The sequence below is a fragment of the Lagenorhynchus albirostris genome, chromosome 13 (genome assembly GCF_949774975.1).
Source record: "Lagenorhynchus albirostris chromosome 13, mLagAlb1.1, whole genome shotgun sequence".
Taxonomy (NCBI): domain Eukaryota; kingdom Metazoa; phylum Chordata; class Mammalia; order Artiodactyla; family Delphinidae; genus Lagenorhynchus; species Lagenorhynchus albirostris.
This window is the reverse complement of record NC_083107.1, coordinates 52,455,640-52,479,983: the sequence shown is the minus strand read 5'-3', so window position 1 is coordinate 52,479,983 and position 24,344 is coordinate 52,455,640. Positions and strand designations below refer to the sequence as shown.

The 24,344-nt window shown below is 36.0% G+C and overlaps 1 protein-coding gene across 5 annotated transcripts in view; it reads right to left on the bottom strand.

Moving 5' to 3' along the window:
- Positions 1-24,344, bottom strand: part of SRBD1 (S1 RNA binding domain 1) — a 221,141-nt gene that overhangs the window by 144,883 nt on the left and 51,914 nt on the right. For all 5 annotated transcript variants that reach the window (XM_060168674.1, XM_060168675.1, XM_060168676.1 and 2 more), the window contains exons 12-14: positions 21,893-22,050; positions 17,786-17,876; positions 16,952-17,059 (exon numbers count right to left, since the gene is read on the bottom strand). In XM_060168674.1, the coding sequence (XP_060024657.1) occupies positions 16,952-17,059; positions 17,786-17,876; positions 21,893-22,050 (357 nt within the window). The remainder of the gene's footprint in view (positions 1-16,951; positions 17,060-17,785; positions 17,877-21,892; positions 22,051-24,344) is intronic.

The following is a 24,344-nucleotide window of genomic DNA, read 5'->3' as shown; positions in this document are numbered from 1 at the left end:
GAAGAAGCCTCAAAGCCCCAGGTCATGCCTCTCATTACCTGAATACAGGTAATACTTTGTTTGGAAAACGACAGCTAAGGATGAGGTAGGTAGTAATCTTCCACTTTGCATTTTTACAACATGCCCGGGGCTTTTTTAAGAATCATCTTCTTTATCTTTTTGACACACTATAAAGGAACAGTTTGGAAAAGGACAGATCATAGAATAATGACCCCACATTTTTCTATATGAAGAACATAGTTGTATTCAAGCAAATAAATCACTTTAGACACAAATACCTGATTTGATTATTTTGTTCACATTAATGAGCCAATTTACAAACTGCCAAAGCATATTTTGTTTGTACAACTAAAAAAATTTATTTCAATCTCATTTTGCTCAGAGATGACAGAGTTGGACTTTCTCTACGACTTTCTCAGTGTGAGCTCCTGAAAATGAACAAGGCTGAAAAAAGAGGTAAGGAATGGATGGATCCTAGGAGGGCACTGAAAAAGAAAACAAAATATTTAGTTTTCTCAAATACAGATAAGTATCAGTTATTCCTGGAAAGACAAAGGGAACAACTTTATAGTCCTTACCAAAGTTGGTTCTTAGAAAATATCAACAAAATTAACCATACTCAAGGGTGCTCAACTGTACAACAAGGGTACCCCTTTGCCCTCACTACCACCTCACCTCACCTCACATCTCTTTCAAATTACACCTTGACTTCCACAGGCACACGGAAAGGAACACCTTAACCAAAGCAAAAAAGAAACAAAAAGTTCATCTGGCCTGTTGTGCTTCTCAACCCCAGAGGCCAGTCTTTCTAATGCCAGGGGTGAGCCATATATGGCTTATGGCAACAGCAGCAAGCTCTGGATTTCCTATATCAACAAATGGACAAGATGTACCTCTCCCACCTCCTTCCTTAATCACAGACTCAAATGCCATGCAAACTAAATACACTGCTCACTTTCGACATATACTAAGTAAACTATCCCCCTTCAGGAGACCTCTGTAGCTCATTCTATGTTGACAGTCTGTCTCAAATATCTGCTTTCCTTAGAAAGAAAAGGCCATTACCAAACTCCTCTGTGTCAACTGTAGTGTTGGTTTCTTATACTTTATAGGCCAAACACTTTAGTTCAATAAATCACCAAGACCAGGTCTGGGTTATAATTTATTTTCCCACCATATAGGAATAAAAAGTTAAACATGTAAATGCAAACAAAATTAAAGAATATCAGGAGAATACGCTATTTTTAAAGCATTTTAATACTATAAAAATACATCTTAACAGATACTAATCACAAAAAAGTTTTTATTACAATAGATTTTAAAAGACTTCCACAAGTCAATGTTATGTTAATAAGTTGAAAATAAAGTATAAATTTGGAAACAAGTAAATTTCATTTTATAAGACATTCTGCAATTTCTATTCCTCACTATTCTGATTTATTTCTATGGTAAAGATGATAGGAACAGATCCACAGACAATGCTTGTGATTATCTAAAAAGCAAAAATGGTTTTAAATATTTTTTCTTAAGTAAGAGAAACATCCAACAAATATTTGTGAAACAAAGAAGGAATCAATTTCAAAACTGAGCTACGAGAAGTTCTACCCCATATATTCAGCCTAGAACAGAGACAATAAATAGCCTCTAAAACAGGCGTTTACAGGAAAAATATTCCACAATACATATGGCAAACCTCCTCTGAATCCTGTTTCCTTTGTTCTTCTTAAGACTCAGTTTCCCACATTACTATGTTTAAAAGCTTTTTCTCAATTGGCTCAGTAAAGAATAAACAGGCTGTGAAGTTAAACTAATTAAACAATCTCTAATAAGATACTGACACTGCCTTTTATTCTTGCTTTCACAGAGGTCTAATGAATTCTCTTTGGTCACCCTCTTAAGTCTTCTTATAACCCAGATGAGTGCCTCATCATTCTGATCATAAGTACCACATTGGACTAAACACCCCCCAGCCCAAAGGAACACACAAAAACAAGCCATCGTGGGAGAAGCACAGTTGAAAAAGAATATGTCCTTAACTTTTCATTCACTCTCTTCTCTAGCTAACCATTGCCACTCAACCACCACCACCACTGCCACCGTAAAGCACCCCCCCAAGACTGGAAACAACTGCTTTAAATTTCTTTTAGTGCAGCAAGCGATAGCTTGTAAAAGGATGCAAAACAGCTGAAACATTTGACAGACAGTGTTAAATACCAGGGAATTCCTATCAACCATTTTACTTTAAAAGGTACTTTGATGTTGGCTATCTTTCATGTACCTCTTTCATGGCACATTAATAAAGAAAACGGAGCTGAAGTAAATCAAGTCCCAAGGTCACATCTAGAATTACAGCACTGTAGGTACCTGATGAAATACGGATTAATGCTGCATGAGCAGTGAATAAATAAAAGCTCTTCTACCCACCAATCAGGCAAGTTTTACAAGTGCTTCTGAACTTTATTCTGCAACTAGACCTGAGACATCTTTAATCCCCTATGCCCCTGAAACCTAATTATCATAATGTGAACCCAAATGTTAGGGTCCCTTCAAAATGCAAGTGCTGTGAAGCGGAAAAGTAATGGGAATTAAGCTGGGTGTAACCTTAGAAATGTACGGATGTGGGAAACTTGAAAGTGGTATTTCAATAAGTTAGGAAAGCGTAACACAAAGATTTAGCCACATAAAATACATTAGAATCAAAAGGTGCCCCCTCAAAAAAAAAAAACCATATAAAACACAAATAAGGTGGATTCAAAAACTATTTACAAATACCAATTTCTGGCCCCAGAATCTTGAAGTTCTACATAACCAAATGAAAAAGATGTCAACAACAAAGAATTCTAGCAGTTTTGCATTGTTCTAATGCAACTGAACTATGAAACAGAACCAGAGTGATTCTGCACAACCCAAACAATTCTCATAAAGAAAAAAATTTTAATGTTCCCAGATAATCAACTGAATACAATGCTGGCCAAAGGTGAGGGAGAAAAGCAAGCTGTTTAATACCAAAGAAAAGAGAAAAATATGAATCAGAATAGGCCAAAGAGTTGACAATCTCAAGGCAAAACTCATTCCGTTAGTAATTTGTTGATAATGCATTTACACATCTAATTTATTCTAGAAACTACGATTAAAAAAGAAGTAAAATTACATAATACGAATACATTCTTTTTGTATTCACTATACATCTGTGTTCACTATAACACAGAATTCAGTGTAAATCAGGACTGAATTGGGCTCTAATCACAGAGACGTTCACTTACAGTTCCAAAATATCTACACTACAACCCTATAATATGGTTGCTAACTTCACCAAATACATGAGTTTTTGAAAGATCAATGTATAATTATTTCACCTACCTATTTATAAGTATTAGAATCTTAAAAATGATTTTTTCTACTCAACAATGTGTCTATGACAAAACAGCATCTATCTGATGCACGTACTTTAAGAAATAACAGAACTATGTTATTTGTATTTTCATATGTATATATGAAATTGGTGAACTCCACTCTACTTTCAAGAACATAGTAAAATGTTAGTTTAGAGGAGAATCTAAGAATATAAGACTGTACATACACAAACTGATATGGATGGAGAAAAAATATAAAACAATTGTTCAAAATAAGGCATTGTTCCTTTCATTTCTAAAGGTTATCAAAAACACTCATAACATTCCAAAGTTCATCAGTTCTTACATTAGTGTTGAACATATTTAATATACATTTTTGGTTCTGTTATAGCAAATACACTTGTCTAAACAGAACATCTGTTTTGGTTACAATGCATTGTATCTTTGGCAAGAACTTATAATAAAACTAACAAAAACAACCAAGAATCTTTATTGGATCTGGCAACAAAAGCAGATTTGTAACCAAAAACCTTAAGACGTGAAATGACCATCACTGGGCTCTAGGCCAGTTCTAATCTAAGTCAATAAACAAAGATCTCCAAGAGTTAAGGCGGGGAGAGGGAGGCTGGGTAATTCCTGCAGATACTTAAGCTGGACTTGGAGATGCAGAAACACATGGGTTACAAACTGCTAAAACATATTTTATTTTGATCAAAAACTGTCAAACTGAATCTGAATCCAAATAGTATTTTAAAACCACACACACACCATAATTATTCATTCCTTACGTCTCCTTTCCAACATACCTCACTGAAATGGAGTACTTATACAGGTATATTTTTAAAATATTCTGGCCCTTTCAACAAAATGAACATAAATTACACTGGCTGTAAAACAATTTTAGTTTTAAATTTCCTTAATTTCACAAACATCCCAGAAAGTAAGCCTTATAAACAAGACTCTAGTGTTTATAATAGTCAAAGAAATGGAGGAAGGAGTATCAGTAGGTGAAAGGAAACAAAGTCCTAGAATATCACAGCACATTTTCTAAAGCCATCGCTATAGAAAGAAGTGAGACAAATACTATAACACCTTAACTTGTCATTAAGCATAATAATCAAACTAATATCCAAAAAACAATTTAGGCTGTTCTAGTTCTAAAGCTAATTCACCTTGTCCTACACATCTCTTCCATCTAAATGTTCATCTGTATCCTATATAGTATCCTTTTATGATAAACCACTTAAGTAAGTAAACGGTTTTCCTGGGTTCTTTGAGCCACCCTAGCAAATTAATCGAAATTAATCGATTGGGAACTCCAATCTAGCTGGTCAGAAGTCCAGGTGACAACCTGGGCTTGGGACTGGCATCTGAAGTGTGGGGTGTGGAGGCGGAGTTAACAGTCCTGTGGGAATGAGCCCTTAACCTGTGGAATCTGATATTATTTCTAGGTAGATAGTATAAGAACTGAATTGAATGGTAGGACACCCAGCTGGTGTCAGAGCACTGCTTGTTATACATGGGGGACTATATATAGGGGGACGCCACACACACACTTTGAAATTGGGTCAAGGAACCCAAAAGAACTGACAATAAGAAATACTCTCTACATGTCAACCCAGTACACAATACATGTATGTAACTAAAACAAATATTCATGAAATAATACTTAGCCTTACTATATGAAATGAACTCTATTTTCTATTCTTTTCTATTGAATTTTTTTTTAATGCTGTTGAGACCCACTACATTGCCTTCACCTTCTACCAATGGACTGCAACCTACAATTTGAAAAACATGGCCCTAGAGAGCTCATATGACGTGGAAAAGATGAGGATAAGGACATGAATCTGGATGCTGTAGATAAATGAGGATATAAATTCATCACACTTTACTTCAGCCTGGGTGGTTTCCTTAAAATATATCTCATATACCATACCACACAAATAGAACTCCTATCACTAAAAGAATATTTGTTATATCTATATCTACCAAAAAATGTCACTTCTTCTCCATCTCTATCCCCTTACCTTGCTTTTAATTCTCTATATAGAATTTATCACTAACTGACATAGTACACACACACACACACACACACACACACACACACACACACGTTTTCATCTGTTTTCCTCACTATAATAAAGGCTTCAAGAAGGCAGGCACCTTGTCTGTCTTGTTCACTGCTCTTACTCCCAGCACATAGTATTGTGCCTGCCATACACTTTGGTACTAACAGTACTTTGCTGATTGTATGAGAGCACATGGGATGGTTTTGTTCTGGCTCAAGTCTCAAAAGCCTGTTTTGCTAACGTTAGCAATCCTCCAACTTCGTCCTATAAAATGTGTACGTGTTTGAGGAGAGGGACAGGAGGGAGTTAGAGCTGAAAGAGACAATTTCTTTAAAAAGATAGTTGGAATGCTGTGGCATTTCTCCGGCTGCTCCAATACCTCACGTGAAAGTGTCCCACTCACCCCATGCCAAGTGATGGGGCTTCACTGGGACCAACCAATATGTGAACACAAGAAAGAGAATAAAGGTAAGAACAAGCATAGGAGAGAAAGAGAATGAAAAAGGGGAGAGCTGCACTAAGGATAAGTTGCTGTTCCCCCTTTGAGAGTAGGCAAGGATGTATGAACCAATCGGGCCTGCAGGAGTAGTGGGAGGTAGCTTGAAAGAGATTCTGTCCAAGAGCACTGAGTAGCAAAGGGAACCAGAGAAGAACAGCCTGTCTGAAGCCTGGATCTGAAGAAGGAGAGTCAGAACCAGTCAGCCAGAGGAGATATCTGCCAAGTCACACAGATGGCAGCTCAAGGACGCTGTTGGTGAAAATCTCAGAAAACAAAAACAAAAGTTTTTCAAAAACAGCCCATGGAAGAATGAATCAGCAATGGTAAACGGGCCACCGAAAGGACTCTATCCTTAGACTGCAACTGTCCCCACTTTGTAAGACTATGCTCCTTTTCCCTATTCTCAACTCTGAGGACTAAACCTGGAGAAAATTCAGCTAGTGAATTGGAGAGAAGAGAAAAATAAGAAGGGAAGAAAGAGGAAGCTAAACAAGCCCCCTGCAAAGCCCTACAGTAAAGTAGTATTTCCCAGAAGGACATGGAATTTAATTTATCTCAAGTTGGAGCTTTGATTATTACACTAGAGAAGATATTTTGATTGCTAAAATGAGACTGTTCTAATGACTAAAAGGAAATGAAGAAGCTGAGATCTCTCCATTATTTCAGACAAGGATGAAAAGAACTACTCAGGGGCCATGGCTCATGATTACGGAGTAGGATAGAAATTAAGTTTTCTTCTTGTACCTTACTGAGTCTCTCTCGGTCAATTAATCATTTACATGTGATAAATATTTGTCAAATAAATGAATATATAACTAAAATAACTAGAATAAAATATAATAAAATATTAATAGCATTCTCGGAGTGGTGAATTACAAATTATTTTTATTTTCCTTTTTGTATTTTCCTAGATTTTTCAAAACTCTTTTGAGCATGCTTAAAAGAAAAGAAAGATTATTAAATTGACAGAGAAAAATGTCACACACATGTTTCACAGGCATTCATACCCAGAGGAAACAAGTAATTCTTAATTCAAAAGTATAAACTGAGGGAATCCTTGGCAGTACAATGGTTAGGGCTCAGAGCTTTCACTGCCACAAGCCAAGCAGTGCGGCCAAAAGAAAAAAAAAGTGTAAATCAAAATTATTTAAAATGATCATCTTCTAATTTTCCCTTATGGTTTATGTCTCTGCTGTCTGAAAATGCCAAATTTGAAATTTAAAGTAGACTAAAAGTAGAAAATCAAGTATTGACCTTGTTGCCAGTAATAGGGAAGATTGGCTACCTGGATCAACAGTTTACTGAAAACAACTAAACATACTAGATATAATACAGCTTCTTAAATGCATCAGTGAGTTGGCAAGAAAATAAAAATACTCAAGCTAAAAAAAAGAACATGGGAACCTTGATTTCTGAAGCTGACTTTCACCTGAGGGCATTGCTGAGCCAGGTGAATTTTATGGCCTCAGAGAGCTTCACAGAACTAGAGGATTAGAAGACAAAACCTAGGGTCCACCTAAGATCATAGTAACAAATGATTCCCCCAACTCCCTTCCCACATATAAAGCCGATATCCCAAAGGGTTAAACCTGCAGTATAAGGGTCAAAGTATATACCCTGTACCCTAACTCCAGGATATTGCAATAAAAAATGGACTATCTCAAACCTTGTCACAGGAGGAATCTCTGATAAGAATATGGAACCATAAGCCATCTCTCTCCTTTGCAGCCTAAATTCACACGACCTGGGTGGCCAGGAAAAAATTCAAGCTGAGAATTTAAGTGTCTACAGGAGCCTGGCAGAAGCAAATGCAAATCCTCTTTCAAGCGATTCACAATCAATCCAGGCCTCCATGAATTCTCACAAAGTTCCATGAAAATAAGGAGTTTTCAGTAAAAATTAACCGAACAGAAAAGGAAACAAAGCAAAACCAGCAGTAACAACAGATGGCAGAAACAGAATTGCAGGGATTTTAGATATCAGAATTATCACAGTCTGCAAAATAATAATTCTTAGTATGACTAAGGAAATAAAAGAGGTTTAAAAATATATTCAGGAACAAGTAAAAAACTGTAAGAATGATCAAGCAGATTTGAAAAATATAAACTTTCTAGATATAAAAAATATAACTGAAATTAAAAATTAAATTGATGGATGTCAGTTTTCTACAAATTAAATTATAGAGTCAACTTAATTCTAATCAAAATCCCAGCAGGCCCATTAGAAGAAACTGAAAAGCTGATTCTACAATTTACGTAGAAGTGCTATGGACCTAGAATAGCCAAAACAATTTTGAAAAAGAAGAACAAAATTGAAGGACTACACTATCTAATTTCATCACTTATTAAACTACACAAATCAGCACTGAGTAGTATTAAAGATACAAAGATTAGTGTAAAGACATACAGCTCAATTAAACAGAATAGACTCCAGAAATAGATCCATACATTTATGAGCAGTTGATTTTCAACAAAAACGTCAAAGCAATTCAATGGGGAAAGGAAAAATCTTTCAACAAATGGTACTGGAATAATTCATAACCATATAGAAAAAAAGAACTGCTTATCATATATAAAAATTAACTTTAAATGGATCACAGACCTAAATAAATTTAAAGCTATAAAACTTCTAAAACAAAACACAGGAAAATCACAGTGACCTTAGTTTTTCCAAACATTACTTAAACAGGACAAAAAGCAAGAATATATAAAACAAATTGATAAACTGGACTTAATCAAAATTTAAAATGTTTGCTTTTCCAAAGACCATGTTAAAAAATGAAAAGGTAAGCTTCAGACTGGGAGAAAATGTTTACAAAACATGTATTTAACAAAGGAGTTGTATTCAGAATAAATATAAAATACTCTTACTCAATAATAGGAAGAAAAACAATCCAATTTTTTTTTTTTTTTTTTTTGCGGTACACAGACCTCTCACTGCTGTGGCCTCTCCCATTGCGGAGCATAGGCTCCAGATGTGCAGGCTCAGCGGCCGTGGCTCACAGGCCCAGCCGCTCCGCGGCATGTGAGACCTTCCCGGACCGGGGCACGAACCCGTGTCCCCTGCATCGGCAGGCGGACTCTCAACCACTGCGCCACCAGAGAAGCCCAATCCAATTTTTTTCTAATGGTAAGAAGATTCGGACAGATACTACAAAGAAAATACATGGATGACAAATAAGCAAATAAAGATGCTCAACATCATTTATTGCTAAGGATGTCACTTAAAACTACACTGCAATATCACTGCACATCCACTAAGATAGCTAAATTTAACAGACCGGCCATACCAAGCAGATGGATGAGAATATGGGGAAGCTGGAACTCTGATACACTGCTGGTGGGAATGCAAAATGGTAAAACCACCTTGGAAAACAGTTTGGCAGTTTCTTAAGGTAAACATACACCTACCATACAACACAGCCATTACACTCATACTTATGTACCAAATATAAATGAAAGCATATGTCCATGCAAAGACTTGAACAAGAATGTTCATACGGTTTTATTTGTAATAGCCAAAAACTGGCAACAATCCAAATATCCATCAACAGGTAAATGAACAAATTAATTATGATTTAAGCATACAACAGAATACTCAGTAACAAAAAGAACAAACTATGGCATATATAACATCGTGGATGAACCTCAAAATAATTATTACACTGTGTGAATATATACTGTATGATTCCACTTATATACAAGGCTAGATGATGCAAGCTAATCTATAGCTACGTAAAGCAAATCAGAGGTTGCCTGGGAAACAGAGGGATCAGGGAAGGCAGGACGGATTATAAAGGAACATAAGGAAATTTGGGGGCTAATGGGTATGCTCATTATCTTTTTTTTAAATTTTATTTATTTATTTTGCGGTACGCAGACCTCTCACTGCTGTGGCCTCTCCCGTTGTGGAACACAGCCTCCGGATGCGCAGGCTCAGGGGCCATGGCTCATGGGCCCAGCTGCTCCACGGTATGTGGGATCCTCCCGGACCGGGGCACGAACCCGCATCCCCTGCTTCGGCAGGCGGACTCTTAACCACTGCGCCACCAGGGAAGCCCTCATTATCTTAATTGTGGTGATAGTTTCATGGGAGAACACATATGTCAAAACTTAGGAAACTGAAAACTTTAAATATGTGCAGTTTATTATATGTCAATTATCTCTCAAGCTGAAAAACTAACAAATAGGACTTCTAGAAGTGAAAAATATAACTTCTAGAAAAAGAAAATTCAATGGACGGGTCTGAAAGCTAAAGAAAAGCTAGTGAATTGGAGAAACAATCTGAAGAAATCAACCACAAAGCAGCCCAGAGAAACAAGAAATGGAAAATGAAAAGAAAGAGGTTAAAAGGCATGGAGGATAGAGTGAGAAGCCTGAATAGACATTAGAATTTCAGAGGGAGAACAGAGAGAAAAAATGGGACAGAGGTAATATTTGAAAAATGATGGCTGAGATTTTGAAGAATGAAAAGATATCACTCCACCGATTCAAGAATCCCAATAAATTTTAAGTAGAATAAATAAAGAAAGCAGTATAAATGCTACCTAATAGCAAAAAGGAACAATAAACAATTTGATATTTTATTTCTTATCAACATAGCTATACTCTTCTGACTGAGTTGTCAATGATAAATTTGGAAACAGAAATGTCCTTTCTCCTCAGCTCATTACAAACACCATACTAAACATGCCTATAAATAAATACTGAAATTATGGTCAATAAGTCTGTACTGATAGGTTTAAAACTAAAGATACATCAAAGATTGGAAATAATCCAGCTGTCAAACAACAGGAGATGTCAAAAATATGGTATAACCAAACAAGAGAAGTAAGGTAGGGAAAAGGGAGGGAAGAAGGAAAAAAAATGAGGGAAGGAGAAAGGAAGCAGGAAAGGAGAGGAGGGGAGGAAAAGGAAGGGAAGAAATCAGGTCTCTGCTGTTTACAAAACACCAGAGTTGGCGAAAAGAGAGGCCTTAAGAAAGAATGGGGGAAATCGGCACCCATTCCTTGTTCAAAACTACCCTCAGGTTATCTAACAGCCTTCTACTCTCTGTTTCTGTTATCTAAGCTGATTGAAGTTCTCTCATTAATTTTTGGTTTCTTGGAGAATAAAGTTTCAAAGCAGCCATACAAGTAACTGAGGATAATGAGGTTTTGTGGCTTCAAAACAAAAAGTCAGAAGACTTAAAAGTTTCGAGCATAATACAAAACTCAAAAGCCATAAAGAAAAAGAGACAAATCTGAGAAAATAATATTTTAAATTCGATATGAAATACAGCTCAAATTGTAAACACAAAAACAGGGGAAATGATTAGCAAAATTTGCAAAAATTATGACAGATTAATCATTACTATAGACATTTACAAATCTGAACAAGATAAGCAATTATGAACAAGATGAAAACCTCTTAAAGAAAAAAAAATGGGCAAAGGACTTCCCTGGTGGTTCAGCGGTAAAGAATCTGCTGCAGGGGACATGGGTTTGATCCCTGGTCAGGGAACTAAGATCCCACATGCCGCGGGGCAACTAAGCCCGCATACCACAACTACTGAGCCCAACCAGAGAGCCGGTGTGCTGCAAACTACAGAGCCCACGCACTCTGGAGCCTGCGTGCCACAACTAGAGAGAAGCCCAGTGCCTCAATGAAAGATCCCACGTGCCGCAACTTAGACCCGATGCAGTCAAAAACAATAAATAAATAAATAAATAAAATGGGCAAAGGCCACAAACAAGCCATCCATCCATACACAAAAAATCCAGAAATGGCCAATAAATATATAAAAAGATATTTGACCTCATTAATAACAATAATAATGTGCTGTTCTAAGCCCTTTATACTATATATAAACTCATTTAACATTCAATGATAACTCTATAGGATGCGTACTATTATTATTCCATTTTATGCATGATGAAACTGAAATAGAGACAGGTTTATTGGTATGAGAAGATGATAATATATTAAGTAGGGAAAAGGTTGTAAACCATGTACAGTGAGTTCCTTTTCATAATACACACACACACACGCACACAAGAAAAATCTAGAAATATGCTCTAAAATATAAATAACGGTTTAGATAATAGAAAATCCTGTCACTTATCTATATTTTTCAATCAATCTATAATAAATATTATCTTTAAAGAAATATGTTTTTTAAATTTTAATCAAAAGATTCTCATTAGCTTCACTATTATGCAGTTTTCACAAATGACTTAACCCTTTGAAGATCAATCTGTTCCCTACAATTAAGTTATACTCTGAAAGGTACATCAAGTTATCTCAAGCAACAGAGCTATGATTCCTTAAATTGTATCTTCTGGGCTTCCCTGGTGGCGCAGTGGTTAAGAACCCGCCTGCCAATGCAGGGGACATGGGTTCGAGCCCTGGTCCAGGAAGATCCCACGTGCCGCGGAGCAACTAAGCCCGTGCACCACAACTACTGAGCCTGCATTCTATAGTCCGCGAGCCACAGCTACTGAGCCCACGTGCCACAGCTACTGAAGCCCGTGCACCTAGAGCCCGTGCTCCACAACAAGAGAGGCCACCGCAATGAGAAGCCCGCACACCGCAACAAAGAGTAGCCCCCGCTCGCCACAACTAGAGAAAGCCCGCGCACAGCAACCAAGATCCAATGCAACCAAAAATAATAATAAATTAATTTAAAAAAATTATATCTTCCTTCTGTTAAATGTCTGGTATGCTTCTGAAATAAAATAAGAAGAAAGAGGTCCAATGTGTATTCCACAGATGTCCAAAACCAACGCTTTCTTCCTAATAGGGTCTGGCTACCTGCTTAACCTTCACTGACCAGGCCCCTTGGTATACATCTAACCTCAAAAATTAAAACTCCAATCCTCCACTACAGCTCCCCTGCCCTTTCCTCATTCTGTCGTCACATACCACACCTTATCGGTTCATTCCATTTTCTAATTCTTTTCACTATGCTAATGAATAACGTCATTCGGAAGCAAAATTAATTTCTCTTCTTTTCTATATTTGCCTGCTCAAAGTCATTCGTATATTGCAGCTTTTAGAGTAGAAACATTAAGCATGGGGTCTGAATTAACAGCACAAAATTTTATTTTCCATTTTCTGCTCCCAGGTTTTGAGGGGTTTCATGTATCTGTGATTCTCCAGAATGTACATAATGCTGTGATTTCTAGCAATGTTTCCACTATCAGCATGAATCTTGCCAATCATGGTTTAAAATATAAGACAGCAAGTATTAGAGATTACTTATAATTCTTTCATAATTCATTAATAAATATATAACTCTAATCATACAATACTTTTATTTCAGAAATCATCATTTATCTTTGGCAAAATATAAGTCTATAATCCATCAAATGCAAATTTCTGTATCAATGAAAAAATACAGAAAACAGTACATCATAGGTTTACCAAAGCATTAAGCAGAGGGGAAATTTTCCGTAATTGTTGCAGACATTAATTCCTGTCTATAGCCTTGAAAAGACTTATCTGATTAAAAATAGTTTTATTGTTAATATTTGACAATTCAAATTAGTAATATTTATTGAGATGCATCTATAAGTACAGAAATATGCAATGTGAAGGAGGCAGAGATAAGTAAAACATAGTACCCTGATTTAAGAAGGTATCAATGTAGGAGAAACCAGATACAGTGCATATAAACACAAATGTCTCATAAGGAGCTAGCCATTTCTACATTTCAATAAATTTTACCATTGCTACACAAAAGAAAACACTATTTTTTACCAAGGAAAAACGGATTTAAAAAAAAGAAAAGAGAGAGAAGGGCTTCCCTGGTGGCGCAGTGGTTGAGAGTCCGCCTGCCGATGCAGGGGACACGGGTTCGTGCCCTGGTCCGGGAAGATCCCACATGCCGCGGAGCGGCTAGGCCCGTGAGCCATGGCCGCTGAGCCTGCACGTCCGGAGCCTGTGCTCCGCAACGGGAGAGGCCACAACAGTGAGAGGCCCGCGTACCGCAAAAAAAAAAAAAAAAAAAAAAAAAGAGAGAAGAAAATAATCAAGTGTGACATTTTAAAATGAATGGGAACAAATATTCAGACACTCAAAAAATAAAGTGACCGCCTACTATGGGCCAGAGGATTGAAAAGAACAGATCATTCTAGCACATACTTAAAACAAACGACACATATAATACTGTAGAATTTCTTTTCACAAACACTTGCAACTTTAAACATGTGTGACGAACTAAGATGTAGCATAGTTATATTCTACAACTTAATCCATTTTTTTTTTCTCCTTTGGTAACTGAGATTTGAAGCTCTGGATGACTTCCTCCATAGGAGATATAAGTATCAGAGTTTACAAGGTATTTTAAGAGAAATGACAGAGAGAAGTTAGATGGATGGGTCAGGATGCATGGGGTTTACAAGTTAGAAGATAAATCATGGTGTATGTTAACCTATGGCAAGTAGGTCAGGGCAAAAGCTGTTAGAAGGAACAGATAAGAAGGAATGTGCTGGTGGATGTGTCAGGAAAAGGTTTTCCAGCATGAGCAGAATTATAGGAATGCCTATCAGATTATCTGTTCAAGACAATCTGTTCAGATTATCTGTTGAAAATGACTGCTAGAGAAAGCATGGGAATTTCAACTTAAGTGTAGTTTGCGATGTAATTTCAAACCATTAGATGAGAAAATATGGTTTCTTCATAAAGGCATGTTGAACTGGCAAAATGATAACAAAATGAAGTTGAACAGCCGATTCCCTAAAGCACACACTGTAACTTCTGATTAAGTATTTGCATCATTGAGGATTTAAAAAGCACATAATAAAATACTAGCAAATATATTCCAAAAGTACATTAAAAGAATAATACACTACGACAAAGAAAAGTTCAACTCAGAACTGCAGAGATGGTTCAATTGTAGGAAATCTACTACTTTTATGATTCAGCATATTGATCAAAAGAGGATAAAAAACCTTTTTAGAGAAAAATTATTATGGCAAAATTCTGAAAAAGCATTAACGTTATCTTTTATTCTTGATTTTTAAAGTATAATAAAACAGGAATCAGTATTTTTAAAACACTCATAAATAAGACTATTTCCTTTAAAAGATTTAAAAAAAATATATACAAAAGGCAGTACCATACTTAAGGGAAACACTAGAAGCATTCTAATAAAATTAAAGGAGGAAAAAAAACCTCCACTATCACTACTACTATTTAATAGCTTTTCAAAGATACTGCATGATACCTTTAAAGAGAAGAAAATAAAAAGGTATAAAACTAGAAAAAGAACTGATAAATTCATCATCTTTTGCAGATGATATGACCATATCATATCTCTTGAAATCCAAGAAAATGAACTGAAAAACTAATTATAAACAATGAAAGAATTCTGTACTATGGTTGGGGGACCAAACTAACATTAAAAAAGTGCTCCTTCATAGAGATATAAAGTAACGTAGTAAAGTAATTCTTAATACAAACACAAAAAGAGAGAAATATAAAAGAAAGTTTTAATATTGAATATGAAAAATAATTATAAAGAAAACTTCAAAATGTTACTGAAAGCAAAAGCGTTCCCCATTTTAATGATGGAAAGAGAAACTCAGAGAGGCAGAGTAAGTCTTCCAAACTTGCATAACTAGTAAATGGTGACAACAAAAGATGAACCCAGATTTGTCTGGCTCCAAAGCTCATCCTCTTTCTATTACCATATACTGCTGCAAGTTCAAGAAAGAGAGCCTCTGTAAGCAAATTCAGGTGAAATCCAACAAGTCTTCACTATTTAATGTTTCTAATAATTTGAAAGTTCTATTTATAATCACTATAAATGTACCCAAGATATTTATATACAATTAATGTGAACAAGTTAAAAAGAAATCAAAGAAGTTGCCTGAAATAAACTGTATTTGCTATGTCAGGTCCTTGTGGTAGGTTCTCAAAAGGACTGGGTACGTATGCAATTCCCAGAATAGAGAAGATCCACAGTATTTCCCAGACCAAACTGAATAAGAAGGAGAGGGAAAAAAGCTGAGCCAAACTATTCAACCTGATCCTTTACTGAACCATGATCCCATGGCACCTACAGTTTGTCCCTGACCTTCTAATCCCCTTTGGTTACTCTGCATTTGTTTTTCTAACATCTTGATTATACTCTTGGCACACGGAATATTACACTAAATACAAGACCCCTCTCTTTTGGCCTATCTGAATGGATCCTAGAATTCTTCTTCCTGTGTTGGCTTTTGGTTTTGTTTTGTTGATCCTGATCCCATACTTATCAGTTGACTATACTTAGTTATTACATTTCTCAAAAAGCAGTGGGAGATGGCTCTTACATGCTCTCCCCTAGATATCATGTATTATAACTATCTTCTCTCCTGAATTAAACCCTTTAGGATTTAGCATTCTACCATACTTTGGAAAAGGTAAAGGTGGCTATTTGAGGTTCAAAGGGAAAGTAAGGAAACAATGGTGAATGACAGCAAAACTACTACAGATCTAGGAGCAGGACTAAAGAAATGGGTCATGCTAATACACAGTTATTTAGAAGTCAACTGTATGCCTATACAAAATGAGAGCATGTGATGAAGAGATTAACAAGAAAGGAACATCAGAAATGCTTTAAAAAAAAAAGAAAAGAAACACTTTTAATTTGTAATACTTACCTTGGCTCTCAGTTCTGAAGGCCAATGACTCATAGTCATCAAAACTTTGGGAGAAGAAGGCTAAGTTATCCATGGTCTATAGCTGCTAGACCTATACACCATTCTACTTATTAGTCACTAGTTAGCTAGAGCCATCACACAAAGTACTACCTGGAAAATCCCATGAATTCAAGTAAGCCCTAACTTGCTGCATCTGTGAGCGGTTTCAGGATACTGAAATGCCAATTTCTCCAAGACGCAGACACTTTACATTGTCCTGCAAAGCTCTTATGAATAGGAAGAAGTGATATGAGGGCAAATAAGAAGTACATCTTAAAAAGACAAGGGAGAATTTATCACAGAAGGAACTTCACAAGTTCCTTTGCCTCTCAAAGAAAACAAACATTCCTAACATCCTTACCAGTAAACAATGTCCAGTGGTGCAAAGTAGTTTTTCATTATCAGGTCAGCAAAGTAAGCTTCTGTTTCCCGGCAGGCAGTTCCATTTCCAATCACCACTGTGCTGCAGCTTCAAGGAGAAACAGAATGAGAAACTGGATGAGATCAAGGCACGCTTCTAAATCAATCAGGAGAAAATGGACAGAATGCACGAACAGTATTATATGATGCTCTTATTCTCTCATATATCCAAGCAATCTCTCCACTATCTCACAGGGGACACACAGACTTATGTAGAATCAAAGACACTGCTCCTGCACTTGGTATTATAGGAGGCAGTGGAGAAATGTCTTATGGTCACACAATCTCAAAAATAGTCAGCTTGCTTCCCATCTAGAAGGAATGAAATTTAGACATGAGTAAGTAAACTCTGGAACATTCTAAGCCATAATAAAGAATTATGACTGAATTATGTGATATGTTTTCAAGTAATTTCTGAAGCTTCTCTAACTACTGCCACATCCATTCCTCAGATCCATGAAAAAGAAAGAAAGAGAGAGAGGGAGGGAGGGAGGAAGAAAGAAAGAGAGAGAAAGGCCCAAACTGAAGAATTAAAATCTCACTTTTGGTCATATTACCACCTTTGTTTAGTGAAGGCGGCAGAGGAAGGGAGTAGCATTCCTCCAGAGTCTCCAAATGTAGAGTTCTCCAGCAATTTGCCCCAGAATTGTTTTACATGGTTCCTTTTCTAACACCAAGGCACTTCCCTTAATCCCTCCCACCAAATTACGGACTTCAAAGATCTCTCTGATTGGCTGAGCCACTGAAATACTCAAAAGGTTACTTATTTTCATACTTGAAATTCAGCAAAAGCCTCTTTATTTTCTCTGCCTCTCGGAAGCCTTGTCCACAATGCAAGTATACCACATCAGTATGAAGTATCTGACCTTAGGAAAAAATGAAAAGAAAAGGCCATTTTGTAAGAAATTACAAAACATAACACACCACTGATTTGATTAAGCAAGTTGAAATGAAAAGGGGACTGGTTCATCTTTTTTTTTTTTTTTTTTTTTTTTGTGGTACGCGGGCCTCTCACTGTTGTGGCCTCTCCCGTTGCGGAGCGCAGGCTCCGGACGCGCAGGATCAGCGGCCATGGCTCATGGGCCCAGCCGCTCCGCGGCATGTGGGATCTTCCCGGACCGGGGTACGAACCCGTGTCCCCTGCATCGGCAGACAGACTCTCAACCACTGCGCCACCAGGGAAGCCCCTGGTTCATCTTTTAAAATGCAGTCTGAATCTTTCATATTCCTTAATCAGATTCCCCCTTAAGCATTGTGAAATTTTGTTACCTCCAAAGTTATTAGAACTCTGTTTTGCTATACAAAAATCATTATCAACTAGATAATATGCCATGATATTAAAAGAGAAATGATTTTTAATAACACTTAACATCAAAAATAGTAAAAGCTGGGACTTCCCTGGTGGCGCAGTGGTTAAGAATCCACCTGCCAATGTAGGGGACATGGGTTCGAGCCCTGGTCCAGGAAGATCCCAGATACCACAGAGCAACTAAGCCCATACGCCACAACTACCGAGCCTGTACTCTAGAGCCCACAAGCCACAACTACTGAGCCTGCGCACCACAACTACTGAAGCCCACACACCTAGAGCCTGTGCTCAGCAACAAGAGAAGCCACCACATGAGAAGCCTGCGCACCGCAACGAAGAGTAGCCACCCAAAGAGCAGCCCCCACTTGCCGCAACTAGAAAAAGCCAGAAAACCTGCATGCAGCAACGAAGACCCAACGCAGCCAAAAAATAAATAAAATTTAAAAAAAATAGTAAAAGCTAACATTTGCTGAATATTTACTATATATCAGTGAGTGTTGTAATACTATTCTATTTCTTCCTTTGGGTTGTAGATATGTGAATTTCTTTACCTTATGTAATTTTTTCAGCTGCATAGTTATGAACTGTGAGCTTCTCTGTACTATATTTCAGACAGAAATATATTTTAAAATTTGAGGGTAACTCCTAAAGAACAGAAATAATGAGCTAAGTGACCAAATTAGGAAGTTAGGAAAAGGACGACAGAATAATCTCAAAGGAAGTGGAAGGAAGAAAATAATAAAGTTAAAAAAGCAGAAATTAATGAAATAGAAAAAAAACATATAAAACAGAGAAGACCAATGAAGCTTAAAATTTTAAATCACCTGTTAAGAAAAATACATACTTTTAGCTATACCAATCAAGTAAAAGAAAGGATGACACAAATAAATATTAGAAATGAAAAGGGAGTATAACTAGAGATTCAGCACAAATTTAAAAGATACAGAGAGATTATTATAAACAACTTGATGTTAATTTAGATTAAATGATGAAATGGATAAATTCTTGGAAAAGTCTTACCAAAACAGACTGAAAATACATATGCATGTATGTATGTGTGCATAAAATTTTAAAAAGAACCATTCTATAAACAATACAAATACAGTAAAGGATAAAAGCCATATGATAGCTCAATAGATTCAGGAAAAAACACTGACATAATATACTTCCCGTTTATTGTAAAAATGCACAGCATGAAAAAAGAGCAACTTAGAACAGCAAAATCAAAAGCCCATGACTATATTTATAAAAAAAAAAGTATCCCCACAAAACGCAAAAGGTGAGCAGGTGGGAACAATGCACCAATAACCACCAAGACCAATGTGCATCAGCATTTCTGTGGGAGGAGGCACAGAGAAACAATGGAGTATCTCATGGACCTGAGATTGGAGGAAGCCTCAAAATGTCAGAAGGTACTTCCCTGGAAATCAAAACTGGCCCATCTGAGAATAGAAAGTAAAACTGGAAAAGACCTTTGCATACTGTAATTTATAGGTCAGTACAAAGGTTGCACAGTAAGTTCAGAAAGAACTGGAAAACTCTGATCTCTGAACTCTTGAAATTAAAGTAGAACATTCTTTTCAAGACAAAACCCCACAGAGAAAAAACTGTTGAGCATCATATTCACATTGAGCAAGGTAAGGACAATATGGACAAAGGGGAAAAAAAGTCTAGATAAAAGGAAAGAAAGCAATAGGAAAGCAAATTTCAGAAAGTATAAGGTTATCTCTCTATCCAAATAGATAAAGTTTTTCTTCCCAATAGTTTGGAAAAAGTAGAAATGATAGTTCTAGAGATATGCAGCTAGCCTTCCATCCTAAAAGTTGAGAAAAACTAATTTGATGTAAAACTAAGCAACAGAAAAGGATCATAGTCAAATTTCATATAGAATGATCATTTTTCAAATCAGGAAATAAAAAAGACTAGTATGATGTCCTTACAGAAAGATGTGCCCCAAAACAGAGGAAAAACTGTAACCTAATATATAAGAACAAGCTACCAAAAAAAAAAAAAGATTAGAGAAAATGAGAATAAAATAAATCAGAATTAGAAATGTCAGAAGTAAGATGAAAGAACTTAGGAATGAATTAAATATGAAAGAAAAAGTTATTCTAGGAATGAAAACTTAAACCAAAAGAAACATAAGAAAAATGTAAACAATCAAAAAAATTAAAAGGTGAAGAAGTTCACCACAGAACTGTAATCTATTTTTTATAAATACCAAATGGAAATTCAAAAACTTAAAAACATAACTTAAATAAATAACTCAATGGATGGATTTAATAGCACATTAGACATAGCAGAATAGAGGATTAATTAACTTAAAGACAATCAATAAAAAATAAAAGAATTGAAAATAGAAGAGGAAATTGAATGGTCTAAAATACACGTAATTAGAATTCCAGAAAGAGATGCAAGAAGGTCTACAAACCTCAAGCAGAATTCACATCCCCTTCCCTCCAAAACAAATAAATAACACACACACAAACAGCTAAGCATATAAGAAAACTTCTGAAAGCCACAAAGAAAAAATCTTAGCAGGCAGAGGAAAAAATTATCACCTTCAAAGGAGCGATAATAAGATTTTTGTCTGACTTCTCAACAGAAACTGTAAGAGCCAGGAAAAAAAAAAAAAGAAAGAAAGAAATGACATCTTTAAAGCACTGAAAATAACTGCCAATCTTGAATTCTACACCCAGCAAAAATATTTTTCAAAACCAAAGGCAAATCAGAAACTTTCAGACAAAAAAAACGAGACAATTTGTCACTAGCTGATCCACATTAAAAAGAAACAGACTAGAGTTTTAGGAAGAAAGAAAGTGATCTCAAATGGAAACACAGAAATGCAGAAAGAAATGAAGATAACAGAAAGGGCAAATAAATGAGTAAACAGGAAAAAAAATACTGACTGGACAAAACAATAAAAATGTCTCGTGGTATTTAAAATATACACAGAATCAGGACTTCCCTGGTGGTCCAGTGGTTAAGAATCCGCCTTCCATTGCAGGGGACGCAGGTTCAATCCCTGGTTGGGGAACTAAGATCCCACATGCCACGGGGCAACTAAGCCTGTGAGCTGCAACTACTAAGCCTGCGCACTCTGGAGCCCACGTGCCACAACTAGAGAGAAGCCCACGCGCAGCAACTAGAGAAGCCCGTGTGCCGCAACAAAAAGATCCTGCATGCTGCAACTAAGACCCAATGCAGCCAAATAAATATTTTTTAAAAAACAAAAATAAAATATACACAGAATCAAAATGTATCATATATAAATGCAGTCAGTATAAACAGAAGTTGATGGGGGATAAGCAGAGTTATTAAAGTCTGAGCCCAGTTAATCCTCAATATATCCATTGTGACCTAGGAAAGGGCATAAATGATAGTAAATGTTGACTGAGTCAACAAACAGGCCCAACAGGAAGCTTCATCCTGATTCCTATATCCCTTTTTGTGAGAAAACCATCTTCTATTCCTTGAAAATTAGGATTATTTCCAAATCCTCATGAAGTATATGAAGTGAAATTTATGACCAACCAAACAACTTCTATATAAAATGCTGAAAGGTATGCTTACTGGTAGGAGAAATTATAGCTAATTTGCAACCATGTTTATAACCGGGATCCACTCCCATCAAGGTACGCCCTGGGACAGGGCTTGTTAAAAGGAGTTGACGAAGGTTCCGTCCAAACATCATTACTGATTCTTTCTCTGCATCTGATGTTAGTTTGGCTCTTTAGAAATAGAAAAAGAGAATAAAAAAGATAAAGTATTCAGTTTTCATTCATTCAAATTTTCTTCCAGAAAAAGAACACAATTATTCCTCATTGGAGCATTCATTGTAACAAAATAACTTAAGATCTTTAGAAATAGAAAAAGAGAAGAAAAAAGATAAAGTATTCAGTTTTCATTCATTCAAATTTTCTTCTGGAAAAAGAACACAATTATTCCTTATTGGAGCATTCATTATAACAAAATAACTTAAGAGAAAAAAATCACATACAAAATTATATTGAGTCTCTTTTTGCTAAGCTCAGTAATGCAGACACCTCAAACAATTTTGTGGTATCAAACCTGCTGAGTTTGTCATACCTACACTCCTCTATCTGCTCACCCTTATATAAGAAATCTACATGTATAAGTATCTGTGTATATGAGAGAGACAGGGTGTATAAAGATTTGGACATTACATGGGATGTCAAAGTTTATCAGCTGATTAAAAATATAAACACATAATTAGTGGTCAATTACTGAATCATAAGTAGCCTCCTCCAACAATGCTTAGTTTTACACCCTCACCTATATATATCTCAAGGCCATCTTCTCACTTTATTCCATTCCCCACATCTATCCCCTCGTCATTCTCACAGTGATGTGACATGACCACAGACATTAATACCAGTCCAGAACCCTGTCTCACATAAATAATTTCCCAATTTTATCCAGAGAAGCTATTAAAAGTCTAATTTTCAAATTTTTTCTAGGATAAAAATATATATCTCTATTGGACTTAAAGGCATTTGGAAACTAAGTTTTACACCATTTGCCTATTTAACAAGAGTTCTTAACATTTTATCTCCTGAAACTCAAAAGAATTTATTAAAAGTGTGTCTTCTCTATTAGCCTAGGTTAAAAACAAACTGCATGCCAATGGCCACAAGAGCAAAAGCAATTCAGGGCACATTTCTATCAGCGTTGAGGTAGAATTATCTACATATCTAAAGGCACATACAGCTAACCAACATTTGTTTTCCTGGCTTAATTCAGCTTCTTACGGCTTTTCTCTCATCTTCTCTAATATTTCACTGTCATTCTCCCTGCATTCAGCCAAGCAACATGAAGATATCATTTCAGGTATCTCTAAATCTTCACGTTTAACTTTATTTATTGAGTGAGCACTTGTACTCAACCTTATATAAAGTACTGTGATTGATGTAAGAGATACAAAGCTGAAAAAATCCCTACCCTGAAGATCACTGTCTAGTGGAAGAGACAGAAAAATAAACAGATGAGTATAACACACGGTAGGGATAGCTAAATTAGGATAACTTTCTAAGAGATGTCTTCTCAGGTGAATCAAGAAGGATAAGTAATAGTTAAGCAAACAAAGGCAGGGATAGTAGCTGAAGAGCATTGAGAAAACACTCTGGGCAATAGAAGCAGCAGATGTCAAAGCTCATGGCTTATTTATAGAAAAAGCAAGTAACTTCATATGATAAAATAAAAAGAAATACCAAGACAAAGGGCTACAGAGGAAGAAAAACACAGACCACAAAGGGTTATTCTAAAGAGCTTGGATTTTATCCTGGAGACAAAGAAGATCCACTGAAGGATTTTAAGTAGAAGAGTATGAAATAATCAGATGGGAATTTAAGGATGGCAATGTGGAATATGTATTAGAAAATACAAGACAGAGATCATCTATGATCCTAGTATAGTAATTCAGACAAGAAATGATGATAACCTGAACTAACCATGGATATACTTTCTCCTAGTAAAGATGGAGATAAAGAGGAAGCAAAATTCAAGATATAATAAAAGATGGCATAATAGACAGCACTTGGTAATACTGATAATGTAGTTTTCATGAAAGAGGTATGTGTGAAAAATGACACAGGGATGAAAGATCATGACAGTCATGGAAACAAAAATGCAGAAGTAGACTCTGAATCTTATATAGTCAACTGAATAAAATGGCTGCAAAATAATATAGTCTATTTGATCTCTTTTAATACACACATATGAATGGAGAAAAGTCTAGTTAACAATGGCTATCTCTACGTGGTGAAATTATATGGTTTTTTTTTCCTTTGTTTTACTGATTCTTTCAATTTTTCTGCATTTGGACAAATTTCTTTCTAATTAGAGAATTAAAGTAATTTAATTACTTTAATAAATCAATTGAGGGTTTTCCCCCTCAACTGCTGTTTCAGGTAATTACAAGTATTTCTATGAAGAGACACATCTGTAGACAATGTCTGCAAACCAACTTATGGAATGAAATAAGACATATTTTTTAACCACAGGC